This window comes from Cuculus canorus, chromosome 2 (assembly GCF_017976375.1).
Source record: "Cuculus canorus isolate bCucCan1 chromosome 2, bCucCan1.pri, whole genome shotgun sequence".
Taxonomy (NCBI): Eukaryota; Metazoa; Chordata; class Aves; order Cuculiformes; family Cuculidae; genus Cuculus; species Cuculus canorus.
In genome coordinates, this window is record NC_071402.1 from 101,059,365 (window position 1) to 101,085,184 (window position 25,820).

The following is a 25,820-nucleotide window of genomic DNA, read 5'->3' on the forward strand; positions in this document are numbered from 1 at the left end:
ATACAGTGATTTTCACGTTGCTATAGTAGCTTCCTCTCTTTGCTGCTGAATGAGAACTTTTCATTATGAAGATGTTACACGCCTGCATTGGCCTTAATTTTAGGATGTCTGTCAAGGGCACTTCTTGCTCTTGTTTTAATGAGATGTACTTAACTGCAGTGGAGTGTGACCTTTGTCATGCTGTTGTGAAAGACTTTTTCAATTGCAGCTAGAAATGCATATGAAAGTGATTGACTTTACCAGTTCCTCTCTTATTTAGAGTGGTGGTGGAAATAACCAAAATTAAGATATCAACAATAGCGATGTAACAGCTGTGGATTTAATAAAGTGGTAAATTAAAGTGTCTTTTCATGCTATTTTGTGAAGATTATTCTTTTGGAGTTAAGTTTTACGTTACAATGCTATTCACTACCCATGGCCTAGGAATATTAATGTGTAAAGAATTTGTTTCCCCAATAGAAATGTATAACTGGTTTCATTTAATTCAGATAAATTTTGTACTTTTAGATATGTGCAGTTCTTAAGTGGCCTTCTATCTGGATCTGTGAAAATGAATGCAACCTCTGTTTTCCTGCACTATGTTATCCTTCATGGCATCCCAGGCTTCGATATTGGAGGAGGTAGGTCACCTAACTTGTCCTAATCAAGTGTAGACTGAATGTCTTGTTTGGTTTTGGAGATTTCTAGAAAGCCTGTATGTATTTTGAAGTAGAGTTGATGCTCCTTGATATCGATCCAAATATTACCAATAAAAGAGCCAGGAGAAGAGTAAATATTATAGCAGGTCAAATACAGTTCTTGTCCTTTGTTAAATGAAAAGTTGTTGCTATTCGTGTCTGCCTAGTTTCCGAACAGTTATGATTCCAGTCCCTAACAAAAGAGTCAAGAGCCCTGTCAGGTTTCACAGTCACTTCCTCGCTCTTTAGGAAATAAACATAATTATAAATTTAATCTCTTTTCTATAGATAAGCCATTTGGATAAATGATTTCTCATTCTACATGCCATAGCTTACTTGTGAGGTGGCCTGCCACGTTAACTGGCTTTAAAATGAAAATGCTAAGCCATGATGCCGTGCTGGAGTATGATGGAGTATAATTTCCCATTTTATCATCTGGGAGTTAAACAATGCCTGTCTTGAAATATGATCAGCATGAATTTGCAATGCTCCATTGTTGTTGTTTAGTCTGGTTTTATTTCTAAAATAACTATTTCAATAAAGGCAAGATATTTTTTGTTGCAGTAGCAAATTTAAGGGACTTACTAGTTTTGAAGTAGAACTGTAGATAAAATATTTTGTTTATTCTTTAAAATTGTTTTAATTTTGTTTTGGGGTTTGGCTTTAGGATTTTTGTTTTGGCCATTCTCTTTCTTGCCTTAATGATGTTTTCCTGCAGAAGAAGTGGGAAGGAAGGCAGACACTTAATAAGGAACAAACTGTTCCCTCTTTCTTTCCTTACCCAAATCCTGTAAAATCCCTCCCTCTCTGACTCAGAACAAGGTTAAAGATCAGGAAGAAGTGAATTCTTCATAAAACATAATCAAATACTTTTTTTTTTTTAGGGGAAAATGAATCTAACAAAACTAATTTTGATTTGAAGGATATTTTGACAGTCAACATGGCGCCACTTGTGTGCTACTTTGCTCAGTCTGGATGAAGTTTCTCAGTTGTAATATTTAGTTTAGGGATAATAATTACAAAACAGTCTTTTCTATTTACTTATTTTCAGCTTGCCGGCCTTTCCTGAAGTTATACCAGGCTATGCAACCAATTTATACATCTGGAATATAGTAAGTAGTAAGCGTTTTCCTTTATGTTTGAATCCAATAATTAATCCGTAGTCTTTTTTTCTTTTCATTTTTTTTCCTTTTGATTTTTTTCTTGTTTCTTTAAACCATAAATTTAATTTTTCTTTTCTCTCCTGTTAAGTAGTGTAGGGCCAGAAAATCAAAGCCGAATCTGCATTGCTATAGACCCTGCCCAACTTCTGAAGGGAGATATTATGGTAAGTTAATCATATACAATGAAAATTTAGTGTTTTGACATTTAGTTTACAATCTCTGACCTGTTTTGCTTTGTGTACAAAAATAAATTGAGTGAGGTTGCAGGCAAACTGCAAAATTAATTAAGTTAGTTTGGACATCATTCTTGAGTTTAATGGGAATCAAAATTCCTGTAAATTCAGCCTAGAAGGTCTTTAGGAGCCGAAACAATTGCTTTCAGCATTCCCATTTCATAACATCACCAAGTGCAGCCACGCCTGTATCACTCTTCTCTTTATAAAATTGCTTTGTGGGTATTTGTATTAAAATACAGCATTAAATACACTTGTCATGTAACTTGGCAGGTAATGTACATGATTGTAATACTATATCCTGCAGAGAAAATGCCTAACCGATTCTAAATTAAAAAGAGGTGATACCAGATAAATAATTTCTGATTCTACAAGCACAAGCAGTGTTTAGAAAGCAATTTATATGTGCCAGTACACTGCGTGGAATACCCTGTATGCAAGGCATAAATCTACATTTTAAATCCTCTGCTTTTTCTATTGCTTGTCATATGCACAGAGAAAGTGAAGAGAGATGGTTGCCCTGCCTCTCAGTGTGGTAAACAAAGAGGACAGGAGAACCTGTGCAATAACTTGGGGGGGAAGTATTGTCAGTATTCCTGGTCTATTACTGGTAGGTTTCAGATTATTTTTTATATACTACTTTGAGAAGTGTTGGAGTTCAATGAGAGGGGTCCTTGGTATCAGATCCTTTTGTTTTTTTCCTTATTTTTGTTTTTCTTTTGAAATAATCTTTTATTATTATTATTATCCTTCCTTCTTCTCCCTTTCCTGCTTCCCTTCGAAATACAGTTTAGTATATTCTTTTTTCCTTCAGTGAAAAATGGAGAAACATTCTTAAAATACATGGTTATAAATTGCTATACTCTGGAGGTTTGGGACAGTTTCAAATTCAGGAAGATTTGTTACTCTTCGGAGGACTGTGGGTTCCTAAGGAAATGGAATAGATCACAAAAGAACTCTGAGACAAATTCACTATCTCTCAATTGTGTTTAAAATGGAAATTGAGCATATGCTCTTTCAGTAATGCTTGTGTCATTTTAAGAGATCAATTTCATTAGTCTCTTGATGTCATTGGAGGTAATTCTTCTGAGCAAGCCAATGTCTTATTTTTAGCATGGTTGTATTCTCTAAATGAAAAAAAAAAGGACTGGTTTGTCTTAAGTGTGTAGGGTTTGTTACACAATAATACTTTAATACTTTCTGATATAGCACAGTCACAGCTGTTGAAAAGCTGCACTTGTATAAATGCATATAGGTATTTCCTAGCATATTACAGGGCATTACATTAATTCTTGAATATGGCATCAGAATTCGAAATTGATCTTAGACTTTGTTGAAAGCTTATTATGTATACTGAGCACCAAAAGATATTTTCAGTATGCTTGGTATAGATGTACATTGTTACTGATTGTAAAAGAGGCCAGAAGTTAGTAAACAATTGCAGTTCTAGAAAAGGTTTAGGGTATCCTAATTTAAAATTATTCAAGACTGTTAGTTTGAATTAGAAAGTAGAAAGAAACAGGAACCATGTAGTTCTCAGAATTGACAGAGATTGTGTTTTTATAAACATGATTATGCAAAAGACAGTAGATTCTCAGTAAATCCAGCAACTGTGCAAAACCAAAACTCTTGACAAGATGGAGGATAAAATGTGTTGATTGTTTAATTAGACTTCTGCATCTTCAGAAAATCTTATGTATGATCCACGTGTAAAAACAATTTGATTGTTTAAAAGCCAAAGTTGTTAGTGTTCTGACACAAAATTGTGGGGGAATGTATATGAAGAAGCTCTTTTCAAAGTCTTTTCAAGCTAGAGAAGTCTTTTTCAAGCTTCTTTTTGTTCACATAGTATAATTAATAGAGTTGTCACAGTTGCTTTCAGGTCAGTTATACATTTTGGAGCAAGTTAGTTCTAATATCTTTCATCAGGGGCTTTCTTAATACCGTTTCTGTCAGTTTTTCACTTCTGGGCAAACTTACAGTTTTCGTCCTTTGTGATGTTTTGCATTTCACATAGAGTTGCTTGCCACAGTGGAGAGTAAGCAGTTGTTTATTCTTGAATCGAGCAATCCATTTCTCCTACTTTATATTTTGATAATTTAAGGGACATAGTTCTGGTGAAATGGTGATGGTAGTAGTGTTGGATTACAAGGAAATAGGAAGGGGTTTGTACACATTATTTGTAGTGGGTGTAAAGCACTGTTTAAGAAGCAAATACAGTTTTACCTGACATTACCACTGTGTTGTTGAGGAATCTTCTTTAAAAAACAAAACATCCTTCTTAAGCCCCTACATCTTTCTTATATTACTTCAGTTTGAATGCTCTTCAGTATTTTCTTAGTCTGCCTGAGGAAAAGTGTTTTTTGTTGTCATTTAATGCATTTCCCTAACATCTGCTTTATCGTAAAATCCTGATATGATCAGGGAAATATATTAAAATTTTCAGTCCTATGACTGAGGTTACTCAAATTTTTTGTATTCCTGTAAGAATGCTGAGTGGCTTTGTATTAGAGTTGACTCAAGGAATTAGTTGGTAAAATATTCATAGGTCTAGTCTAAGGGAGCGTGGAGTTATAGAGTAGGTGTGTTGTGTTCACCTTTAGCTGCTGAAATTCATACTAGTGGATATTTTTACAGAGCTCTGTGTTGTTCTAGCCTAGGTGTCAAAGCTACTACCAACTTTCCAAGTTCACTAGAGAAGGTTTTTAAAAAGTTCTACAATAGATGTAATCAGGCTTGCTTCTAAAAACTTTATGTATTCTTCAGTTATTTTGAAATGAGTGTGCTATAATTCAGTTTTATATTCATTTGGTACCTTGAAGAAGCATGGATACAAGTCATCATTCTAACATTACAATGACAAGTGTTGTGATTCTGAGTCATAATCATTGGTGACTTATAGTGATGAAAACAGTAATTAATATTTTTACACATCCAGAACTGTCTTGCCCTGGGCCTGTATAATTTTGGAAGATTGAGTAAAGCATACCCTGCTTGTTAGAGCATCAGAGGTGTCTGCAGTAAATTTCACTGTTGCTGCTTTACTTAGCAACTAATGAGTACATACACATATGTTCAGATTTTTAAGAAATTACTTCCTGATATGTTTCTCTCTCTCTCTTTCTAGCTAAAGTGTTATCACAAAAAATACAGGTCAGCTACTCGTGATGTAATTTTTCGCCTTCAGTTTCACACTGGAGCCATTCAAGGACATGGCCTGGTGTTTGGCAAAGAGGATTTGGACAACGCCAACAAAGGTGCTTGCTTTTGTGGTTGATTGGATGTGTCTGTCTGTGGGGGGTGCATGCGTGTGCCTGTGCGTATGATGATCATCTTTAGGACCTCTTTTCAAAAGGATTCTTATTTCTATCCATAATTTTAGGGAAAGGGAGACTGCTTTGTGTTAGTTAACTCATAACACATAACACAGGTAAACCCCTACTGATAAGAAAAGGTTTTCAAGTGACCTAACTTTTCAAAATAATACAGATACTCCTATGTTTTACTTATTGCCTGCTCAGATTTGTAAAAACAACAGAAAACTTTTGTTTAAAGTAGGGACTTCCGTTAGTCACTGTTATGGGAAATAAGATGAGCTAAGCCAGTAACTTTTTTGGCTGATAACAACAGTCACAAAGTCTGATACGGGGCTGTGACCTAGTCTGGCTGAGTATGGAGATCTTTTAGTATCATTCAGAATATCCAAAGATCATAGTATCATGGTATAGTTATGGTTGGAAGGGACCTTAAGGATTATCTAGTTCCAACCCCCTGCCATGGGCTGGGACATCCCACTAAATCAGGCTGCCCAATGCCCCATCCAACCTGGCCTTGAATACCTCCATGGATGGGGCATCTACAGCCTCCTTGGGCAACCTGTTCCAATGTCTCACCACTCTCACGGTAAAGAAATTCTTCGTAACGTCCAGTCTAAATCTGCCTCTCTCCAGTTTATACCCATTCCCTCTGGTCCTATCCCCACAAGCCTTTACGAATAGCCCCTCTCCAGCTTTCCTGTAGGCCCCCTTCAGGTACTGGAAGGTTGCTATAAGATCTCATCTGAGCCTTCTCTTCTCCAGGCTGAACAGGCCCAACTCTCTCAGCCTGTCCTCATAGGGAAGGTGCTCCAGCCCTTTGATCATCTTTGTAGCCCTCCTCTGGACCCGTTCTAATAGTTCCATATCCTTCTTACCTTGAGGATTCCAGAACTGGATACAATATTCCAAATGAGGTCTCACAAGAGAGGAACAAAGGGGCAGAATCACTTCCCTTGATCTACTGGCCACGCTGCTCCTGATGCAGCCCAGGATATGGTTGGCCTTTTGGACTGCGAGCACACATTGCTGGCTCATGTCGAGATTCTCATCGACCAGCACTCCCAAGTCCTTCTCTGCAGGGCTGCTCTCAAGCACGTCGTCCTCCATCATGTGCTGAAAATAGTATTGCCCCGACCCAGGTGCAGGACCTTACACTTGGCCTTGTTGAACCTCATGAGGCTCTCAGAGGCCCACTTCTCCAAGATGGAGGCAAAGGTTTTGGACACATTTTAAAATGTCTTTCTATTTTCAAATTATTACTTCACTTTTATTTTTATGCCTATATGTATCATAAGACCCTCTCCTGACGTTGCTAGCAAACTAAAATCAAACATACTTTCCTGCAATGTACAGCTACACAGAAGTTTTGTGGTCAAGCATTGCTCTTCAGCCAATGTGGAGAACAATTTTGCTCGTGGGTGTGTTTTCCTTTAAAAGCCAAAGCCAGCTATGACTGTATAGAGCGAGGTTTGAGAACTCTACATCTTTTCTACTTTCGACTGTTCTTAGAAGTAAGCAAAACTCCAGCTGGCCTTTTCTGAAGGATGTGTGAGGCAAAGCATGTGGCTCTTTTAGAAGTAAATAGGTAAACTACATGTGAGAAGGGAAGGGGGACAGGGTCTGTGTATTAAAAGCTATAGTGAACCCTAATTAATGAGTGCCTTTGAACTGCCTTCCTGGCACATAGCTTGCTGAAATACTATCCTTTGTTTTCAGATGACCGTTTCCCTGATAATGGCAAGGTGGAATTAGTGTTTTCAGGAACTCCAGAGAAAATTCAAGGTGAGTATGCATAAGGAAAAACATGCTTAGTTTAAAAATAAACCACTCTGACATGTTTTTAGTTCTTTTTTTTGTTTTTCTAAAAAAAAAAAAAGAAAAAGCCTTTTTACCTCTTCTGTTCCACTTCTCTTGTTGAAGATCTGAAATCCAAGTTTACTGTTAAAATATGTAATAGAGTTACTGGTTTAAATTTGAAAAAGTTAATGAAGACTTTGCATTTATGTCGGCGTGGGAATGATCAGATTTTGTTTTAAAAAAACACCAGTATAGTTGCTGAGCAGTAGTAGAAAACATTTTAGGTATCTGTGTAGAATGTGCGTAGCTTAGGTAGCTTGGCCTGGCACAAGTGCAACAGTGGCCTATTCCATGATCTTTTTTGGGTGTCGACGTAACTGATAATGTTTGCAAGTGGTAAAGTTTGGACTGTCTTCAGTTTAGCATAAAGAGATACAGCTATAGTTTTGTTGGAAATGCTTCTGTTCTGAAGTTGGCTTGTACGATATATCCTGTATGCCTCCAGAATTCTATTGCGGTATATCCAAGATCATCGATAATTACAACCTATGATAAGAACTCAAGTTGATGCTTTATATTGCAGTTTAATTCTGTTAGTGTATCCATTGTTACCAATCTTATGGTGTCCTGAAGAGTATGGATTCTACTTGAGACTGAATGGAAATTAAATATTATTAACTGTTTCTTACATATTCCCATTCACTGTCCTGTGACTTGCATGTTTGCCACCCCCTTTTTTTTTCTCCACCAGTTTGATCACTTAGAAACTTGTAGTAGCAGACAGTAAGAAGTTTGATTCTGTCCAGCTGAACATGAAGATCTCAGCCTGTTGGAAAGCCATATAAGAAAAGCAGTTTTATAAATAAATTTGTCCGGCTTGCAGTAAACATTTCTGGATATTAAGTGCTTGAAGAAAGGCCAGCTGACATGTCTGTAAATGGATCAACTTTGTTTAAGGCTCCCTCCTCAGATGGCAAATCAGAGGTGTGTTTTTTAGCAGGATCCAAGCTGTTGGAAAGTAAAACTTTCTGCCAAAATTCTTGAAACTGGACACCAGTATTCTGTGATACAGTTTTTAAGAAATAATGCACTGGGCAAGACGATGAAACATCTAAATATTTAGCTAGCAAACTTCATAAATCTGCCTTGTGACAAACATCACAGAAATTCTCTACAGAAGACTTTTTTTCTGCCTACATATGAAGATACAGGTCCATGTTATTCTTACGATTTAGATTTTAACTGTCCTTGTTTGAAAGTCACAGCATGTGCATAACTCTGCTGCTGTAGAGTATTTTACAGTAGGACTTGCTCTCCAGACACAACTGATGAGTTGATAACTCAGGATTTCTTCATTCCCTGATGTAGATAGAGGAGCAAAGCAGAAAGCCAATTTTATTTGTATCAGTGTCAAAGCCAAGTCCAAGGTCGTGAGTTCTTGATGGCTGTGCTTTGATTTTCATGCACTGGACTGCACCTAAATTCCTCCTGGTATACATTTAAAAGCTGAATACTATCTTATGCCTCATTAAGAGCACAAAAAGGTGGTTTACTGCTGAAAATTACAGGTATGTTAGGCAGAAGGTACTTAAACACAGCAAACATTGAAGACAAGCCACTCAATCTCAGTTTCTGCCAGAAGGCTGGAGAACAGATGAAACAACCTAGCTGGTGCCTTGGGCGAAGTGCCAGGGATACAGAATGGCAGTTTTCAGCTTTCCCTGTTCATCTTTAGTGATAAATTGTTCTGATATCAGAATAACAATCTCCAATAAAGTCTTATTTTATCATTCCTACTGTCTCTTCATAGATACTTGTGGTCTCATTCTGAAAAGCCATTTGTTTTATTGTCCTTGCCTATAAGGCTGAGTAGATCATCTATGCTAGTTGTGTTTTGGGGCTTATTCAAGTTATCAGAAGCACATCATAATCAAGAAGGCCAAGATAAAGTTCTCTGCTTGTACTTTCTGTAATGCGACATAAACCAAGGTTGGTTGTTTGTTTTTAGATGGTTTATATAACCTTTCTTCCCCTATTGCTGCTTCTTACATTTCAGAATGAGGTATTGCATTTTCAGGAACAGAGTTCTGTCAGAACGCCACATACTTGTGTGTATGTATCAATATAAACGTGGCTGTGATACTTTTTGGTCTCAAACAGATGTTTATTTTCTAGGATGTGAACACCTTCAGAATGACCGTGGAGTGATAGTTGATTACAATATCTCAGACCCGCTGATACGCTGGGATTCCTATGAAAATACGAACCCTGATGGGGAAGGTGAGTAATTTGATCGCATGGACCAAGGCAAAACCTTTTGCAACTGTGCCAAAGTATTTGAAAGGGAGGAAGGAGACCTCGTTTCCTTAAACCTAATGCCGCTTCACAGATGTGTTAAGTAGCTGTCTACCCTTCCCTGTTTAGCTTTAGTGGCTCTAATGGAAAGAAGGCCGTAGTGGTTAAGAGAGATTCTTGTTAATACACTGAATTGGACTGAGGCACAACTGGTTGATATGAGTTACTTCATTTGTAAATTTGGTTTAGTTTTGTTATTATTCTGTATCTTCTAGTTCAACCCTAATATAGAAATTTAAGAACAACAAAATCATGTAGTGAGTTTGTAGCTTTTGGTACTTAGTGTATTATTTAGAGTGTTGTAGGAGGTGTGCAAACAGCAAAGGATGTAGGTATTTGCATGTTTCCCCTAATGGATTTACCTCTTTCTGATTTGCCCTTTTATTTCTTAGAGTTTTCTTCTGTAATTTGCTGGTACATGCAAAAGATGAGTCTCCAGTAGCTGCCTTCAGATTCTGACTTCAGTGTGAATGCTTTCCTGATGCTTTGTTTGAGTGAATGTTATGCTTTTAATGGATCTAGTTTTCATATAAGGATTCAGAATGTCACACCTGTGTCTGCACACCTCAGTACATGTGCAAGCCTGATGTTGCAAGTAAATACATGAGAGAAGGTATTGAATGGATGCCAAAGTTATTGTCTTTACAACTCTCCTGTTATGAAATGAGGGAGAGGTAGAGCTCTTGGCTCACTTTTCTTGCTCTAGGCTCACTTTCCGTTGATTTTTGGAACCTGAATTCAGCATTGACTATTTAATGATTACATTGGTGAGGGGGTTAAGGGTAAAGGCATACTAGGAGCCTGTCTTTTTTTCCACTGCATCACTCTTGTACAGGAGTATTTCCTAATCTACAACATAATCCAGTCTACAGAAAACTAGGGGAAAATAGAGGATGGGAAGAGAACAGTCATTTGGTGCTGTTACATGGACCAGGTAGAGCCCTCTATAGGGAGTCACCAAAGTTTTTATTTTTGGATTAAGGCCGTGCAGTGTCTTTTGGAAGAAGTAACATCAGGGAAACCGAATCTAGGCTGAAGAAGATGTCTTAATTTCTACCTAGGGTGTTTTCATATCATTTGCTTCCTTTTTCTGCCCCCATCCTTTCCCCCCTCCTTTGTATGTAAATAGCCCTCAGCAAGCAATACATTGATATTAAATATTGTTTAACTGCCAAGATTGGTTGGGTAGATGGATTTGACTTTCCCATCCTCATGCATTGTATTATAGGTAACTACACAAGTACAGGAAGTTCAAAGAAGAGATAAACGTGTAGGCAGGACACTGTTGGAAGATAGAGAACTGTATGCTGCTTATGTCTTGTAGAAAACTTTATCACAGACCATTCACAAGTACAATTAGCTTGTTTTTCTGGTGTTCAGGAATCATACATGCCACTTTAATAGACTTTTATATGTAATTTGTGTGAGATACATGACGTAAATATGATGTGTTACCGTAGATATTGGGAAGTTTATTGTGCATCTGCAGAGAACTCACTAGAGCTGAAGGTAGAGAATATACCATAAGAACATGGTGTGTATCCAGATACTGCTTTTTCAATCAAATGTTTAAGAGACATAGGATGTTATCCAAATTGGAGGGAGAGTGTTTGTCTGTGCACAGGCTGGGCAAAAGATCGAGATGGGCTGAAGTACGTACGCAGGGGAGAGCTAGATTTTTCTCTTAAGGATGAAATCTGAACTCAGCATAAAGGTAGGCGTAGTCTACTGCTTGAGGTAAACATAGCTTGCTTAGGTCTTCTCTTACACAGGATTTACAAAAACCAGTACAGACTTATCTTATTGTTTATTATAGCAGTTCAGTATGGTTCTCTTGCATTAAAAAAGATATATTGTGTCCTAATTCTCACCACAGATGAGAGACTACTAACAGGTGAGGCTGTTTTCACAAACAGAAAGTGAGCTTTGTCAGAAGCCTTTGAGTCCACTCAAGAGTATTGAAGGAGCTGGCGGATGTCCTTTCCAAACCCCTATCCGTCATCTTCCAGCGGTCCTGGCTGACTGGGGAAGTTCCACTAGACTGGAGGCTGGCTAATGTTATGCCCATCTACAAGAAGGGTTGCAGAGAGGATCTGGGGAACTACAGGCCTGTCAGTCTCACCTCAGTGCCGGGGAAAGTCATGGAACAGGTAATCTTGAGTGCTGTCATGAAGCACATGCAAGAGAAACGGGTGATAAGGCCCAGTCAACATAGGTTTATAAAGGGCAGATCTTGCCAAACTAACCTGATCACCTTCTATGACAAAATGACTCGACTACTGGATGGGGGAAAGGCTGTGGATGTAGTCTTCTTGGACTTCGGTAAAGCCTTTGACACAGTTTCTCACAGCATTCTGCTTCAGAAACTGTCAGCCTCTGGCCTGGACAGGCGCACACTCTCCTGGGTTGAAAACTGGTTGGATGGCCAGGCCCAGAGAGTGGTGGGAAATGGAGTTAACTCCAGCTGGAGGCCAGTTACAAGTGGAGTTCCTCAGGGCTCAGTACTGGGTCCAGCCCTGTTCACTGTCTTTATCAATGACCTGGATGAAGGCATTGAGTGCACCCTCAGCAAGTTTGCAGATTACATTAAGCTGGGAGGAAGTGTGGATCTGCTGGAGGGTAGGGAGGCTCTGCAAATGGATCTGAACAGGCTGGGCCGAGACCAATGGGATGAGGTTTAACATGGCCAAGTGCTGGGTCCTGCACTTGGGGCACAACAACCCTATGCAGCGCTACAGACTGGGGGAAGAATGGCTGGAGAGCTGCATGGAAGAGAAGGACCTGGGGGTGCTGGTTGAAGAGAAGGACCTGGGGGTGCATGTTCAGCCGACTGAACATGAGCCAGCAGTGTGCCCAGGTGGCCAAGAAGGCCAGTGGCATCTTGGCTTGCATCAGAAACGGTGTGACCAGCAGGTCCAGGGAGGTTATTCTCCCTCTGTACTCGGCACTGGTGAGACCGCACCTCGAATACTGTGTTCAGTTCTGGACCCCTCACCACAAGAAGGATGTTGAGGCTCTGGAGCGTGTCCAGAGAAGAGCAACGAAGCTGGTGAAGGGTCTGGAGAACAAGTCTTACGAGGAGTGGCTGAGAGAGCTGGGGTTGTTTAGCCTGGAGAAGAGGAGGCTGAGGGGAGACCTTATTACTCTCTACAACTACCTGAAAGGAGGTTGTGGAGAGGAGGGAGCTGGCCTCTTCTCCCAAGTGACAGGTGACAGGACAAGAGGGCATGGCCTGAAGCTCCGCGAGGGGAGATTCAGGTTGGATATCAGAAAAAAATTCTTCACAGAAAGAGTCATTGGGCACTGGAACAGGCTGCCCAGGGAGGTGGTCGAGTCGTGTTCCCTGGAGGTGTTTAAGGAATGGGTGGATGAAGTGCTGAGGGACATGGTTTAGGGAGTGTTAGGAATGGTTGGACTCAATGATCCAATGGGTCCTTTCCAACCTGGTGATTCTGTGATTCTGTGTCTGAGGCCTTTAGCTACAGTTCTGAAGGCAGAGAATGTTTTCTTGACCCGAGATATTAGAGTACGAGATGTGGTGCATAACAGTGATGGTACATTTAAGATGCAAGGAAATCTCATACAAAGTGCCTGTTTCAAATCTACTCCACATTCAGTTAAGCTCCTAGCCTTTTGTAGGGATTGGTCTTCGCTACCCACAGGAGTTTCAGTAGGAATAATGAAATGTGAGTGTGGCATGTTTTCTGTATTACAGTTACACACCTTTTTGTTAATTTAAAATACGTATGCTTCTGAAATTCCAGATCAAGGTGGCCAGCACGGCTTTGTGAAATGAACAGGATTTACTTTGTAGGTGCATGTGTATGGAATGGCTATTCCTAAGCCAGTGTGTTAAAATGGAAAATTAGAAGTGAACAAGAAAGCAGTATGTCTCTTTTGAAATCCTACTCCTATTTGGCCTTTTTTTTCAAAAGAACAAAACATGAAAGGGCATGATAAAAGAAAAATGAACCTGAGGTATCATGGTTTGTTGGCATGGTACAATATTGCAGACAAAAGCAATTGCCTTTTAAATGATCATGAACCCTTTGATAGTAATAAGATTGTGTATGTGTTGAATATAGCTATGCTTTGGACAGTTTGCTCTCTGGGTTTAGTTCCTTATCCCTTATTCTTAACAATGTAGGAATTTTGACAGCAATAAATGATTTTAATTTCTTCACATAAATAGTGTTTCTCCTCAGTTCCCTTGAGCAGTCTCTTTTGTATATTGCACTAATAGTCCTCCATAGTAGACTGGAGATGTTATTTAGTTTATAATTCTAAATTTCTTTCCTGTATAAGCAGTACATTAGTACAGACACTTACGATATGCTGATTTAAAAGTATGCAATCAAACATAGGATTTGGAATCACAAGAATCAAAAAGTCTTCCTTCAGGTATATGGAATTCTGAGCTGCCATTTGTGTATGCAGGTTAGTCAAGATACAGGCTTTTTTTTTGTTTGTTTTGGTTTGGGTTATTCAATAAGGAAAACTGGTAAGCATTAAAAGTTATAGTTGGCCAAAATATTTGGTTTATTTAGACTGAATTCAGTGGATTTGCAACAGAAATGCGCCTAGTTCTTGTTCGGTGTTCCTTTTTAAGACATTTTACTTATTTTAACAATGAAATCACACTGCAGTCTTTTTTCTGCCAGGTCTACAGGAAAGAAAAGAATGAGCACATGTTAGAAATTGCTTAAAATGACAAGAGAAGGGCTTTCAGCAAGTTTTTACAAGGCAGGAACTTAAGTATCTTTCTCAACAGAATCTCGCTGTTTGTTTCCTAGCAAAGTGGGTTTGGTTGCTTAATAGTGTTTGATAATTAAACAAGAAACAACTTTGGAAACAAGAGGATGCTTTTAATACAAGGCAAATAGAGTAGGGCTGAATGAATCCAAACTCCTGTATCTCAAGAGTGTTGCTTTACAAATTTTCTAGCCTTTTGTGACTGTAATTGGCACCAATTAGCAAAAATTGCCAAATATTTATAAACGGGTTTGTTCTCGCATTTTTCTTCTCATAAGGGAAAAGTATTTGAGAGAAGTATCTCCAGGTAGGCAATAACCAACATTCTGGTATGCACAGACATCATGTGATTAGATGGGATGCTTGACTTTTATTGAAATTTTTTCTCCTCTTTAACCCAAAGTAAATAGCTATTCAGTAGGGAGGTGCCCTCTCATGTAGTTAAACACTTCTTTTCCCAGAGGGCCTCTTCAGTATTGCAAAACTCAAGGGCTGAGGCAAAACTCCTTGGCTTTGGTATCTGAAAAGGAATGCAGATGCCTACTAAAGAAAACCGCAAGTTTGATGCCATTTCTGGTGAATGAAGCTGAAGAATAAATTAGTAATGAACAAATGGTAATTCCAGCTTTCAGTCACCAGCCGGATGCAGTATTCTTTGAGACAAAGAGAGAATTGTTAGGAGACAGGGATGAAAGTGTCCTGCAACAATTTCCCCGCTTCTTATTTGACAGCAAAAATAGAAACATCTATAAAAAATAGAAAATTTACCTTTTAAAATGCTGCCAGCTTGAAACAGTATCTGGAAAGCCGTGGACTGTCTGCCTTACATTGATTTTCTCTGAGGAAACTTATGCCTTCCATTTCTTGAGGTTTCTTTTTTTAGTTTTTATATATATACATAGCTTAAATCTGATTATTCTTAATCATGATACTGACAGTGAATTGGAGATAAATTAATATAAAGTGTTTTCATTTGTGTGTCATTAATATTGAATGCAAATATGGGATTACAAGGTTTCATTTTTGCTTGTGCAGCAATAGGTGATTTTCTTCCTCTTTAAAACTTATGGTGAGAGTACTGTGGCTTAAATATTTTTATAGCCAACATGTTAGGGTGTAGATCTAAGCTCACTCAGGTTTTTAGAAGACTGTGCTCTTTTAGATAAAATTGCTCTGGACTGTAATCTTTTAGTTTCGTGTTCTGGGATAAAAGTTTTTTTTGTTTTTTCTTTTTTTTGTTAACAAAACCCCCAAAATATTAGAGTATCTTGGATAGGTCAGTTAGGAGCCAACAGTTAAATGCAGCCAGAGCCAGACTTTCAAAGGATTTATTCTCTCAAAGTGACTCTTTTTGGCTTATTTTAAAGAGTATCTCTTAAGATCACAGAATCATAGAATCACCAGGTTGGAAAAGAACCCACTGGATCATTGAGTCCAACCATTCCTAACACTCCCTTAAACCATATCCCTAAGCACTTCATCTACCTGTTCCTTAAACACCTCCAGGGAACACGACTCGACCACCTCCCTGGCAGCCTGTTCCAGTGCCCGATGACTCTTTCCGTGAAGAATTTTTTTCTGATATCCAGCCTGAATCTCCCCTGGCGGAGCTTCAGGCCATTCCCCCTTGTCCTGTCCTCAGTCACTTGAGAGAAGAGGCCAGCTCCCTCCTCTCCACAACCTCCTTTCAGGTAGTTGTAGAGAGTAATAAGGTGTCCCCTCAGCCTCCTCTTCTCCAGGCTAAACAACCCCAGCTCTCTCAGCCGCTCCTCATAGGACTTGTTCTCCAGCCCCCTCACGAGCTTTGTTGCTTTTCTCTGGACACGCTTCAGAGCCTCAACATCCTTCTTGTGGTGAGGGGTCCAGAACTGAACACAGTATTCGAGGTGCGGTCTCACCAGTGCCGAGTACAGAGGGAGAATAACCTCCCTGGACCTGCTGGTCACACCGTTTCTGATGCAAGCCAAGATGCCACTGGCCTTCTTGGCCACCTGGGCACACTGCTGGCTCATGTTCAGTCGGCTGTCAACCATTACCGCCAGGTCCTTCTCCTCTGTGCAAGCTCTCCAGCCACTCTTCTCCCAGTCTGTAGCACTGCACAGGGTTGTTGTGCCCCAAGTGCAGGACCCAGCATTTGGCCTTGTTAAACCTCATGCCATTGGTCTCGGCCCAGCAGTCCAAGAAATACATGTTAGTGTTTGCGCAGCATGAAGATTCTGTAGGGTCTTGGATACTCTCTCCTTTACTTCTCAAAGATTGATGTTTTAAGAATGTCATATGACCTTTAGGGTCCTGCTTGTTAGTATTTTGCTAACAGAAACACCCTGAGTTGGTTTCTTTTCATAGCATTTGTTCACTTTTTCGTGATACGTGCCTTGTTTTCTTCAGCCTCCTTTATTTTTCTGTTAGCCAGGCACTTGAGAAGCATAGCAAACCAAATACCTTTCTGGTGACCAAGCTATTGCTGTTCCATGTTGGAAAACTAGTTCTTTAAAATGGAATGCATGTATGAACATCAGCACTTCCTTGGATGCCTTGGATAGTAGTCAGAGGAAGGAAAAACAGTGGTAGATGATGACCTTTTTCCTCTTTTGCAGTACATGCTGTTATCCTATTCTCTAAAAACTCTCTGAAAATGTATTAAAGGATTTCCAGATGAATATTGATGAATCAGGAATTGATCTTGTGTCCTTTGACCAATTTACCAAATCATCATCTGCTTTTTTATATATCACATTTGGAGAGTTGCACTAAATGTAGTATTAGGTCTCCAAATTGTAGAAAGCTTGGGCAATACGAAGGTCTAATATGATGCAGATTCACAATGCTGATCCATATATTTTTCCTAAGGCTTTTGATCAGTTCATTTGCCTGAGCCTTCCCTGCTGCTTTACACCAGCCTAGGTATCATCTGTACTTGCAACAGTCAGGAATTCTTTCAGAATTTAAACATTCCATGCCTGAACTGAACCACACTGACACACCCAGTAATCTGATAGCCCTCAGGTCTGGGAATGTCTGTGCAGCCAGAAGAACCCAGTACTGCAAAGGGTGATATGTCCCAGAAAGCCTGGAACTGATAACAGTGTATGTGTGAGCAAAAATGGTTGAGTTAGGTTAACCTGTAGTTAGGCAGACCTTGCTTGGTTTCCCAAAGCATTTTTGCAATGACTGTGTGGAGCACTACTAAGGCTATCTAGAACAAAATCTCAGCAGCATGGTAATCTGAGTCTATAGCAGGCAAACTGTCCATAGGATAAGTTAATTTATGCAGAGCTGCTATTACGTTGTCCAAGTTTCTTCTGGTAATCTAGTTAATGCAGGTGTCAGTGTTGAGCCTCAACCTGCGTACAAGCACGGTGAGTGCTAATGTTCCAGGATCACCAGCGTGCATGTATAGTGCAGGTTTATGAAGGAGCAATAGAAGCCTATAATTGAAGCAAGGTATACAGTTGGGGTTTTTCTTCTTAGAGAACCAGAACGCGGCGAGACCAAAACGAACTTTGCATCATAAGCAGAACTCATCAGTTTCCATTGAGAATTTTGAATATACCTTTTTGCTTCTTTTAATATCTTCAAAGCAGATGCTACAGGTTGCCAGCTTATAAGCAATTCTGCATTGTCCCAGAGGAGAGAGCTAGTTCTCTGGGAAAGCACTGCAGGCATAGACTGTGTTGTGCGGTTTGTGTCTTTTATCAGAGTCATGACTGGTTTCATGTGCAGCCATTATACTGATTTGCAAGAAAGCAACACTTGAACAGAAAAGTGTGTGCTTTCTGAATTAGATTTGAACTTAACTTCTGACTCTTTTATAAGGAAGAAGTTTATTTATTTAGTGGATTCAGGAGCCACTTTTATCCTTAGTTCAACTAAGTCATTAATGTGTTGACAGTTCCTAAAATAGAATTGTCTAAGGGCATGGCTGTCTGATGGTTATGCATCCGTATATTTCTAATAATGTTTAGAGAAAAAGTTTGCAGGCTGCCATGTGGTGAGATATATCTGCTATCAAAGGAGGAACTAACAGCTTTGCTCCTCCTAGTTTGAACTGATTCATTCCAGAGAGAGAGTGGGAGTCAAAGTTGGCTGGAGTTGGGAGCTTGAGAATAGCAGCTGCTATATAAAAATAAGCGTTGTTGCTGCAGGACTTCCAGAAAGCTTTTCTTGCCCGAGAACTCCAATAATTGTACATATTTTTGAAGATGTGGATGAGACCGTCCAGTGTGGAAGAACATTTTAGAAAGGCTGTTTGCTTTAGGAAGAAGACATCAAAAGCAAGCAACCATAAGTGTATGGCTAAGTAATCTAGAAGCTGTAGCTCACTCTGCTTCATTTGGATGTTGAAACAGACTGTGAAAATAACCACTGTAAGGAATTAGCTTGTAGACTGAATTACATTTTCAGCCAACATGTTGCCACTCTTACTTGGCTCCAGGAGTTCAAATTTCATTGAACCCGATTGTTCCCTCAGGCTCCTCCCCTGTGTTTACATTTTCATTTGCTTTTTCTGGCTGGTATAAGTCTCATGCTTCTTCAGCAAGACAGTTTACCTACAGGAGCTGGAACAGAAGCTGTGGCTCAAACAGCAGGAGTAGAAACATTTCTTACCTTTCTAATCTGGGGTGTTTGCTCTAACTCTGACTTTCCTCTGCAAGGTTTTCCTTAGGAGACTGTTGATTTAAACGAGCCAATGATTGATTATTGCAGAAAGTTCCTGATTGTGCCTAGTAAAGAGGTAAGAAGCTTTGTTGTGGTTCAAGAGCTGGAAATACGTACCACATGTATGTCTATATGGATTTTATAGGAACTATGTGGGAGGAGTTTGCAAGGAATGAGGGCCTGTGTGTGTTACGAAGGTAGAAAGGAAAAGACAAGCAGACGTAAAAAGATTTAACTTTGAAGGAACGCAGCTCTGGACTTGTCCAGGTTTGCCTGAAGGTAGGAATATTTATTTTTGAGGCTGAAAAGAGTTGTGTAGCTATCCTGTAATGCTTCCAGCCGCAACATGAAGGTACAGTGTGCATAATTTTGTGTGTTTGCAACCTTCGTTTTGTTCAGGTGGACTGGGTCAGAAGAGCTCTTGTTGAATTTGTGGTATATGTATTTACCTAGCTGGCTTGCATTTGTATGTGTTTTCACAAGTGGTGAATGGACAGGGGGTAGCTGTGGGGACAAGTCAAAAGGCTGCAAGACTGAAACTTCTCTAACTCACAAGCCTGCCCTTGGGTGTTTGGATTTCAAGGAGGGAAGTGCCAGGAAACACAGGCTTGGAAGGAAGCCATTGAATTTGGTATGTGTTGATATTTTAGTTCCTAATTTTTATATAAATTGCTCTTTGTATATCAGGTATGGGAGTGGAAATACTCACATATTCTTTGGTCTGAGGCGTTCGCTTATTAGAGAATTCCTGATACTGGAGTGTGTGTGTAACTCAGATTCAGTGTGGGAATTCTGTCAGGCTTGAACCTGGGTCATTCAGGTAGTTGGCACAGCTCCTGGGAAGAATGGTCAGGCCGAAAGAAGGTGAGCCCCTTTAGTTTTGGTTAACTGAATTCTAGCTTTACTTAGGTCTCCACTGTTGTGAACTTCCCGTTTTTTTTTTTTTTGACAGCTGTGTTACTCCCACATTTGTTGCTTCCTCGGTAAATATGACAGCAGGGATAGAATCGTGCAGTGAGATGGTACCGAATGCATAAGGCCTCTGCAATACCATTACTTAGCAAGGTGCACAGAATAAAATTTTGCACTGCTAGAATATTTTCTCAACTTTGGTGAAAAAACGTTCCTTGTTTATAAGGATGACTTTCACTTTTAGAGGGAAAACATAGATGAAGACCACAGTGAAGTGAAATCCAAAAGTCTTTAGTGCAGAAATATTGCAAAATTATAGTTTAGAAGAAGGTAGACTATGAAATGAAGATGTTATGTAATATGAGAACAATAACTTCAAAACCTTCTATTTTGAAGGTTTATGATATTTGAACAGTTCATTTGTCCTGGATTTATGAAAAAAAGAACAATATATGCATAGTTTTTATGTATTTAGTCTGTATATAAAATAGTGTTTATACTTATGTACACAGATAAATAAAAATCTAGATCTTTTATTTCTTTTGACTATTTTCATGTTGTGTACTATGGTATCATTGAACTTTTGGAGATTGATTTGTGGTGGTTGTTTCCTTTTAAAATAAGTCTAAGTATTCTCTGTGTTACTCTGGTTCAATAACATATATCTCAGGCTGCCCAGTGTAACGTTTGGATAAACCACTGATGTTTACATGTGCTCTGTAAATGGTGACTCTGTGTGTGATGCTGTATATTTATTCCACCCCTGCAGAAATGCTGTATTTTAAAATAAAGTTAAGATTTTTTCCTCATATAGCCTTTCATATTCCTTTTAAACCAAGTTAGGAGGGAAAAAAATCTAGGTAGAGTTAATTTTTATTTTTTTACCTCACCTAAGTTGTATTCTTTCCACTGGACTTGCAGTGACAAATCTTAGACAAATGTGACGTAAAACTAAATTCCTAGCACTGTTCAGCATCACACACCAGATTTGCTTTTAATCTTTACTGGGCAGTTACATGTAGTTGCTTCTCATAATTAAATAACAAAACTCTAAAAATTAATTGGAGAATGCTTTCCTACAACTGTGCAAATTTGGAAATACTTTAAATCTGTTATGTGCAATATCAGCTGTGTTTTCATGATCAGGACCTGCAAGTTTAAATATCAAGACTTCTCAGGAGCAGTTGGATTTTTTGTTTAGCTGAGTGTCTCATTCTTTCTCATCTGTTTACCAAATGTTATGTTGTGCCATCCTGAGCCAAACCCTATGACACGTCCCAGAAAGACTCTTGTAGTATCCTTCTATTAATCAGGCTTATAAAGACTATAGATGCCATTCTTCAGTATAGTAGAAATCTGTATTTTCAAGTAAAAGCTCTGTTTGCAGACACTTGCATTCATGTACATGACTGGTTAGGGGAGAAAAATTCCTCTAGCAAAATCTTTCTTCCTTTCATCTGATTTACTTGTCTGATACGTTGCTGCACCCTTCCTTGATGCTTAACATTTAAAGCTTACTCTTCAGAGAAATGGGAAACTTTTTACAATCTCTTCTTACTGTTCACTACAAACTATATATCATATTAAAACTGGGATTTGAGTAGTAATTGGCTTAGCCTGCAGTGGGATCATTTGAGAGTTCAAAGACAGTCTTTTAACTGCTCCATTTATCAGAAAAAGATGCTTTTAAATTTTCTAAAAAGACATCTTCAAATCCTGAAGTAGATTTAAGTCCAAGGTTTGTACTGAAGTGTAAATGCACTGTGAAAGGAACAGTCTCTGAGACTGTTGGTTGGTAAAGGATCTCATTGCTTTAAGGAACACCCTTGAGAGGTTTCCTATTGCAAGGGCAGATGATTGCTATGAAGCCATGCTGTCCTGTGGGGAATGCTCAAAGAATGCTCAGTTAGGCTGTCATATTTGTAGGATAAAAGTGGTTGACTCATAGTCAGACTGCTTATAATAGGCTATGCACGAGGCTACTTATCGGTGTTAGCTGTATCGCTCTGCTCCTTGTGGGTTTTTTAGCAGAGTTCTTGGCCTGGCTGTGTGCAGGCCCTTACCTCCTCTGGAACCTAAACAGTTTTGTTGCTGGTTTGTTTAAAGAAAGGGGGAGTGGAATGCATCTGTCACATATGGCAAGGAGAGTTGCTTTCTTTTTGTCCCTAGCCTGGTGACTTGTTCTGATAAGGAGTATTTTGGCGTTTTTGCTGATTTTAAAAATTAGCATCAAACAAGTAATACTACCTACTCTTTAAAATTCAAAAAGTTGTCCTTTAATTATTAGCTCAAATCTGTTAAACCTATCATATAACTTCCACTGAGTAAGTATTTTAACTGATGGAAACTTGACAGTGTGTTCTGTAATGAAGGCATTTTCTAACTGAAGTACTTTTCTTGCCATTATAAACCAACGAATTCATTACAATTGTGGGTACAAATTCTGAATAATGGTATTGCCTAGGAAAGCTTCCTAGTTCAGAAGCTTCATGATTATGGTGCAATTTCAAGTATATTTTTAAAACGTGTGGTAGAGTTGATGTTGAAATGCATTGGGCTCTATTAATTCTGGAACTGCCACAGATGTAGACTACTCTTTTGTTTGTTTGTTTCCTGTGACAAAAACCTGTCTTTTCCTAAATTGCAGTGTTCTAATTTTCTTATTATCAAACGATTCTCAAACTACAGATAGGAAAAGTTATTCAGAAAATTCTGCTTAATATAAATGTTTTGGTAAATAAGCATTAAATCCTTTGAAAATAGAACTATTCACTTTCTTGGCACCATGGACTGTAGAAATACTTACTGCTAAAGCTTTTCATAAGAAACAGAATTAATTGTGTTAATTTTCAGCTCTGGCTCTACCTCAGTTTGATTTAAGTTATATAATTTATGTGGGAGATGAACAAGCGAGCCTCTTAAAGGATCATAGGAATGTGCTTCCCATGGCTTTGTTTCTTTTCCTTGGCCTGTAATGTCAAGGAGAGCTTTAAAAAGCCCTGACTGTGTCAGAGGGAGGCAAAAATGGTTTGGATAAATTGAGCTGGATTCAAATAAACTCTCAAGCTTTTAAAATGTTTGAGAGGGAAATCACTGTATTCAGTCTTCCGTGGTTTTATCCATTACCAGTATTGTTCGTAACTGAATGACAGGGAAGAGATGTTTTAACTACTACTGTTAGCAGTAAAGCATAATATATAAAATATTGTGTGTGTGATAAAACATATAGAGAAATGTATATAAGAGACAATTCTGAGACTGAGATTTTAGGCACCAGCCTGTGATTCTATTGACTTTCTGCTGTATGTTTTACAGTCTTTTTTTTTTTGATTATTGAAAAGAAATTAGGATGGGCTGGTGGCGCGTAGAAGAAAATCAGTTAATCAGGTTAAAAAATACAGGATATGTGCCTTGAAGCAGCAGGGTTCGTGGATGCCAGTAACAGTTCTGGGATCAAAAGCAATATAGTCACTTCAGTGGAGCACTCCACTTGAATACTTTAGCCCTGTAAGAAGGTAAAACTTAGCTCACGCAGTTTCTTCTGGGTGAAGAAGCTTGCTAGGTTGTGCTTATGCAACTGGAAGCAGGAATTTGTCTATTCTTATCACTCAGCCTTGGTAAACGTAATAAATGTGTTTTTCTGTAAAATTGTTGTATTTTCTTGAAGATGTTCTAAACAGAAGAGAAAGTTCTAGCCTTTATTTATTCTGAATGATTATTAATAAAGTTTAGTTGTGCAAGTACCTCAGATATCAGAAATAAAGCTAGGTTATTCCCGTCATTGATGAGGAAAAAGTTATATTCAGATTTTTTTACGTGGTTATGGCTTTGGTCTTAAAATTGAAACATGAAATGCATACCAGATCCTCCACACATGTAGAAATTTCTGTGTGTATCATTTCCTTTTGAATGCCTTTGTGAAGATGCCTTATATAGGTGACAAGGACTGTAGCTCAGCCTTCTTTTAAGTTGCACCACCCAGAAAAGAAGTAAGTCATTCTTTGTAGTGTAGTTAAACCATCGAGTAGAAATGGGTGAACTGGTAATTGCATTATATCTGTTCAAGGCAAGTATTGCTGGAAGGTTCCTACCATTCTTACTCTGAATGGAACGCATGGTAGCTGCCTCACAAATTTCCAGCACTGTAATAGTGTAATTCTTCACTTTACTGTGAAGAATTTGTGGAGTCATGCATTTGAAACAGGATAAAAAGAGAGAATTGCATTTGATCTGGAGCTCTGAATGGCATGTTATATTTCCATCAAGAAAACTTATGTGAATTGAAATCTAAAATGAAAGAAAGTAATGCCATTGTTTGATGCTGCATTTGCAGAGTTTTGCAGGAACAATACCATTAGTATTAGCAGTACTTATGTTGTGTGGTTATGACACCTGTCAAAACCCATATATAACGGCTTGTCCTCTTGTCTCCATGTCTTTGTTACTTATGTCTCCACAGTGCTCCATACCCAAGGTCCCATTGATGGCAGTCTATATGCAAAAGTGAGAAAGAAGAGCTCTTCAGACAGTAGCAGCCCTGGTGTATCTCAGGGTGTTCCCGTGACTGGCAGTTCTGATCACAGCGATCATACCCTGTCTGCCAGCAGTGATTCAGGACACTCGACAGCTTCCACCAGGACAGACAAGACTGAGGAGCACCTTGTGTCAGGAGTCAAACGAGGTCTGAGCCCACAAGAGAAGGCGGAACTGGACCAGCTTCTTAGTGGCTTTGGTCTGGAGGATTCTGTCAGCATTGCCAAGGGTATGACTGATGATCGAAGCAAGTACAGTGGGACTCGCCACATAGTACCAGCTCAAGTTCACATGAATGGAGATACCAAACTGAAGGATAGGGAGACTGATATTCTGGATGACGAAATGCCTAATCATGACCTTCACAGCGTGGACAGCATTGGGACTTTGTCTTCCTCAGAAGGGCAGCACTCCGCCCACCTAGGGAACTTTAGTTGCCACAAAAGCAGTCAGAACTCACTTCTTTCAGATGGCTTTGGAAGTAACACTTTGGAAGAGCATAATAATGCTTTTGCCCCAGATCTGGGAATTGGTGTGGATCCCCTCTATGAGAGATCATTTGGAAGCACTGAGCCAAAGTCAACTCAGCAATTACAACAGAATCCTTCTGTCTCCCCCCAGCCTCAAGCCTATGGCTCGAGCAACTACTCTACTCAGACCTGGGTACACCAGCAGCAGATGGTCACTGCTCACCAATATGGTTTTGCCCCAGAGAATGAAATGAGCGTTGACATTCATAATGCTGTGGAGAATTCAGGCAGTGTCCAAAGTCAGTCTCGAGTCCCAGACACCCCGACACGTGGCTCCAGCAGCAGAGATGCTGTGCAGAGGGGACTAGGAAGCGTGCCAGGTGCTGCTGAAGTTGCAGAACATGTCAGTGCTGAGAGTTTGAAGTCAAGACCAGTGCCTCAGAAGGACACAAATGTCCTACATCTAGGACAGAACGCAGAGGAGTTGCCAGCTTCTCCAACTTTGGATATTGATCAATCCATTGAACAACTGAACAGGCTAATCTTGGAGTTAGACCCTACATTTGAACCTATCCTGACCCGCATTAACACTGTCACCAGGGACAGAAATCAAATAAATGGATTCACTAGCTTTGATGTAGATGTGGAAGGACTTGGCAGGAGTCCTGGCTTCCATGACAAATTAGAGGTCACAAACAGGAAGCCATCTTGGCATGGTAAGCTGTTGTAATACTTTCTGAATATAATGCTTTTCTAGCACTTGTGTGTTCTTCATATGGCATAGCAGGACATCGGGTCATGACTGCAAACTTTCAGGATGATTATCAAATTCTGATACCCTCATTACATATCCAAGAAATTATGGAATCAAACTGATGTAACATAAATGAATTTTGCAGATACTTGTTTTTTGCTTGAAAAGGTACTCTTCAGCAAATTCTTGTTTGTATAG

At 39.2% G+C, this 25,820-nt stretch overlaps 1 protein-coding gene across 11 annotated transcripts in view; it reads left to right on the forward strand.

The window, feature by feature from the left end:
• The window catches only part of TNS3 (tensin 3), a 221,051-nt gene that overhangs the window by 127,518 nt on the left and 67,713 nt on the right, over positions 1 to 25,820 (forward strand). For 10 of the 11 annotated variants that reach the window (XM_054060590.1, XM_054060592.1, XM_054060593.1 and 7 more), the window contains 7 exons: positions 508 to 620; positions 1,729 to 1,789; positions 1,929 to 2,004; positions 5,201 to 5,330; positions 7,107 to 7,172; positions 9,363 to 9,467; positions 24,325 to 25,584. In XM_054060590.1, the coding sequence (XP_053916565.1) occupies positions 508 to 620; positions 1,729 to 1,789; positions 1,929 to 2,004; positions 5,201 to 5,330; positions 7,107 to 7,172; positions 9,363 to 9,467; positions 24,325 to 25,584 (1,811 nt within the window). The remainder of the gene's footprint in view (positions 1 to 507; positions 621 to 1,728; positions 1,790 to 1,928; positions 2,005 to 5,200; positions 5,331 to 7,106; positions 7,173 to 9,362; positions 9,468 to 24,324; positions 25,585 to 25,820) is intronic. The other variant, XM_054060591.1, reaches the window with a different exon arrangement.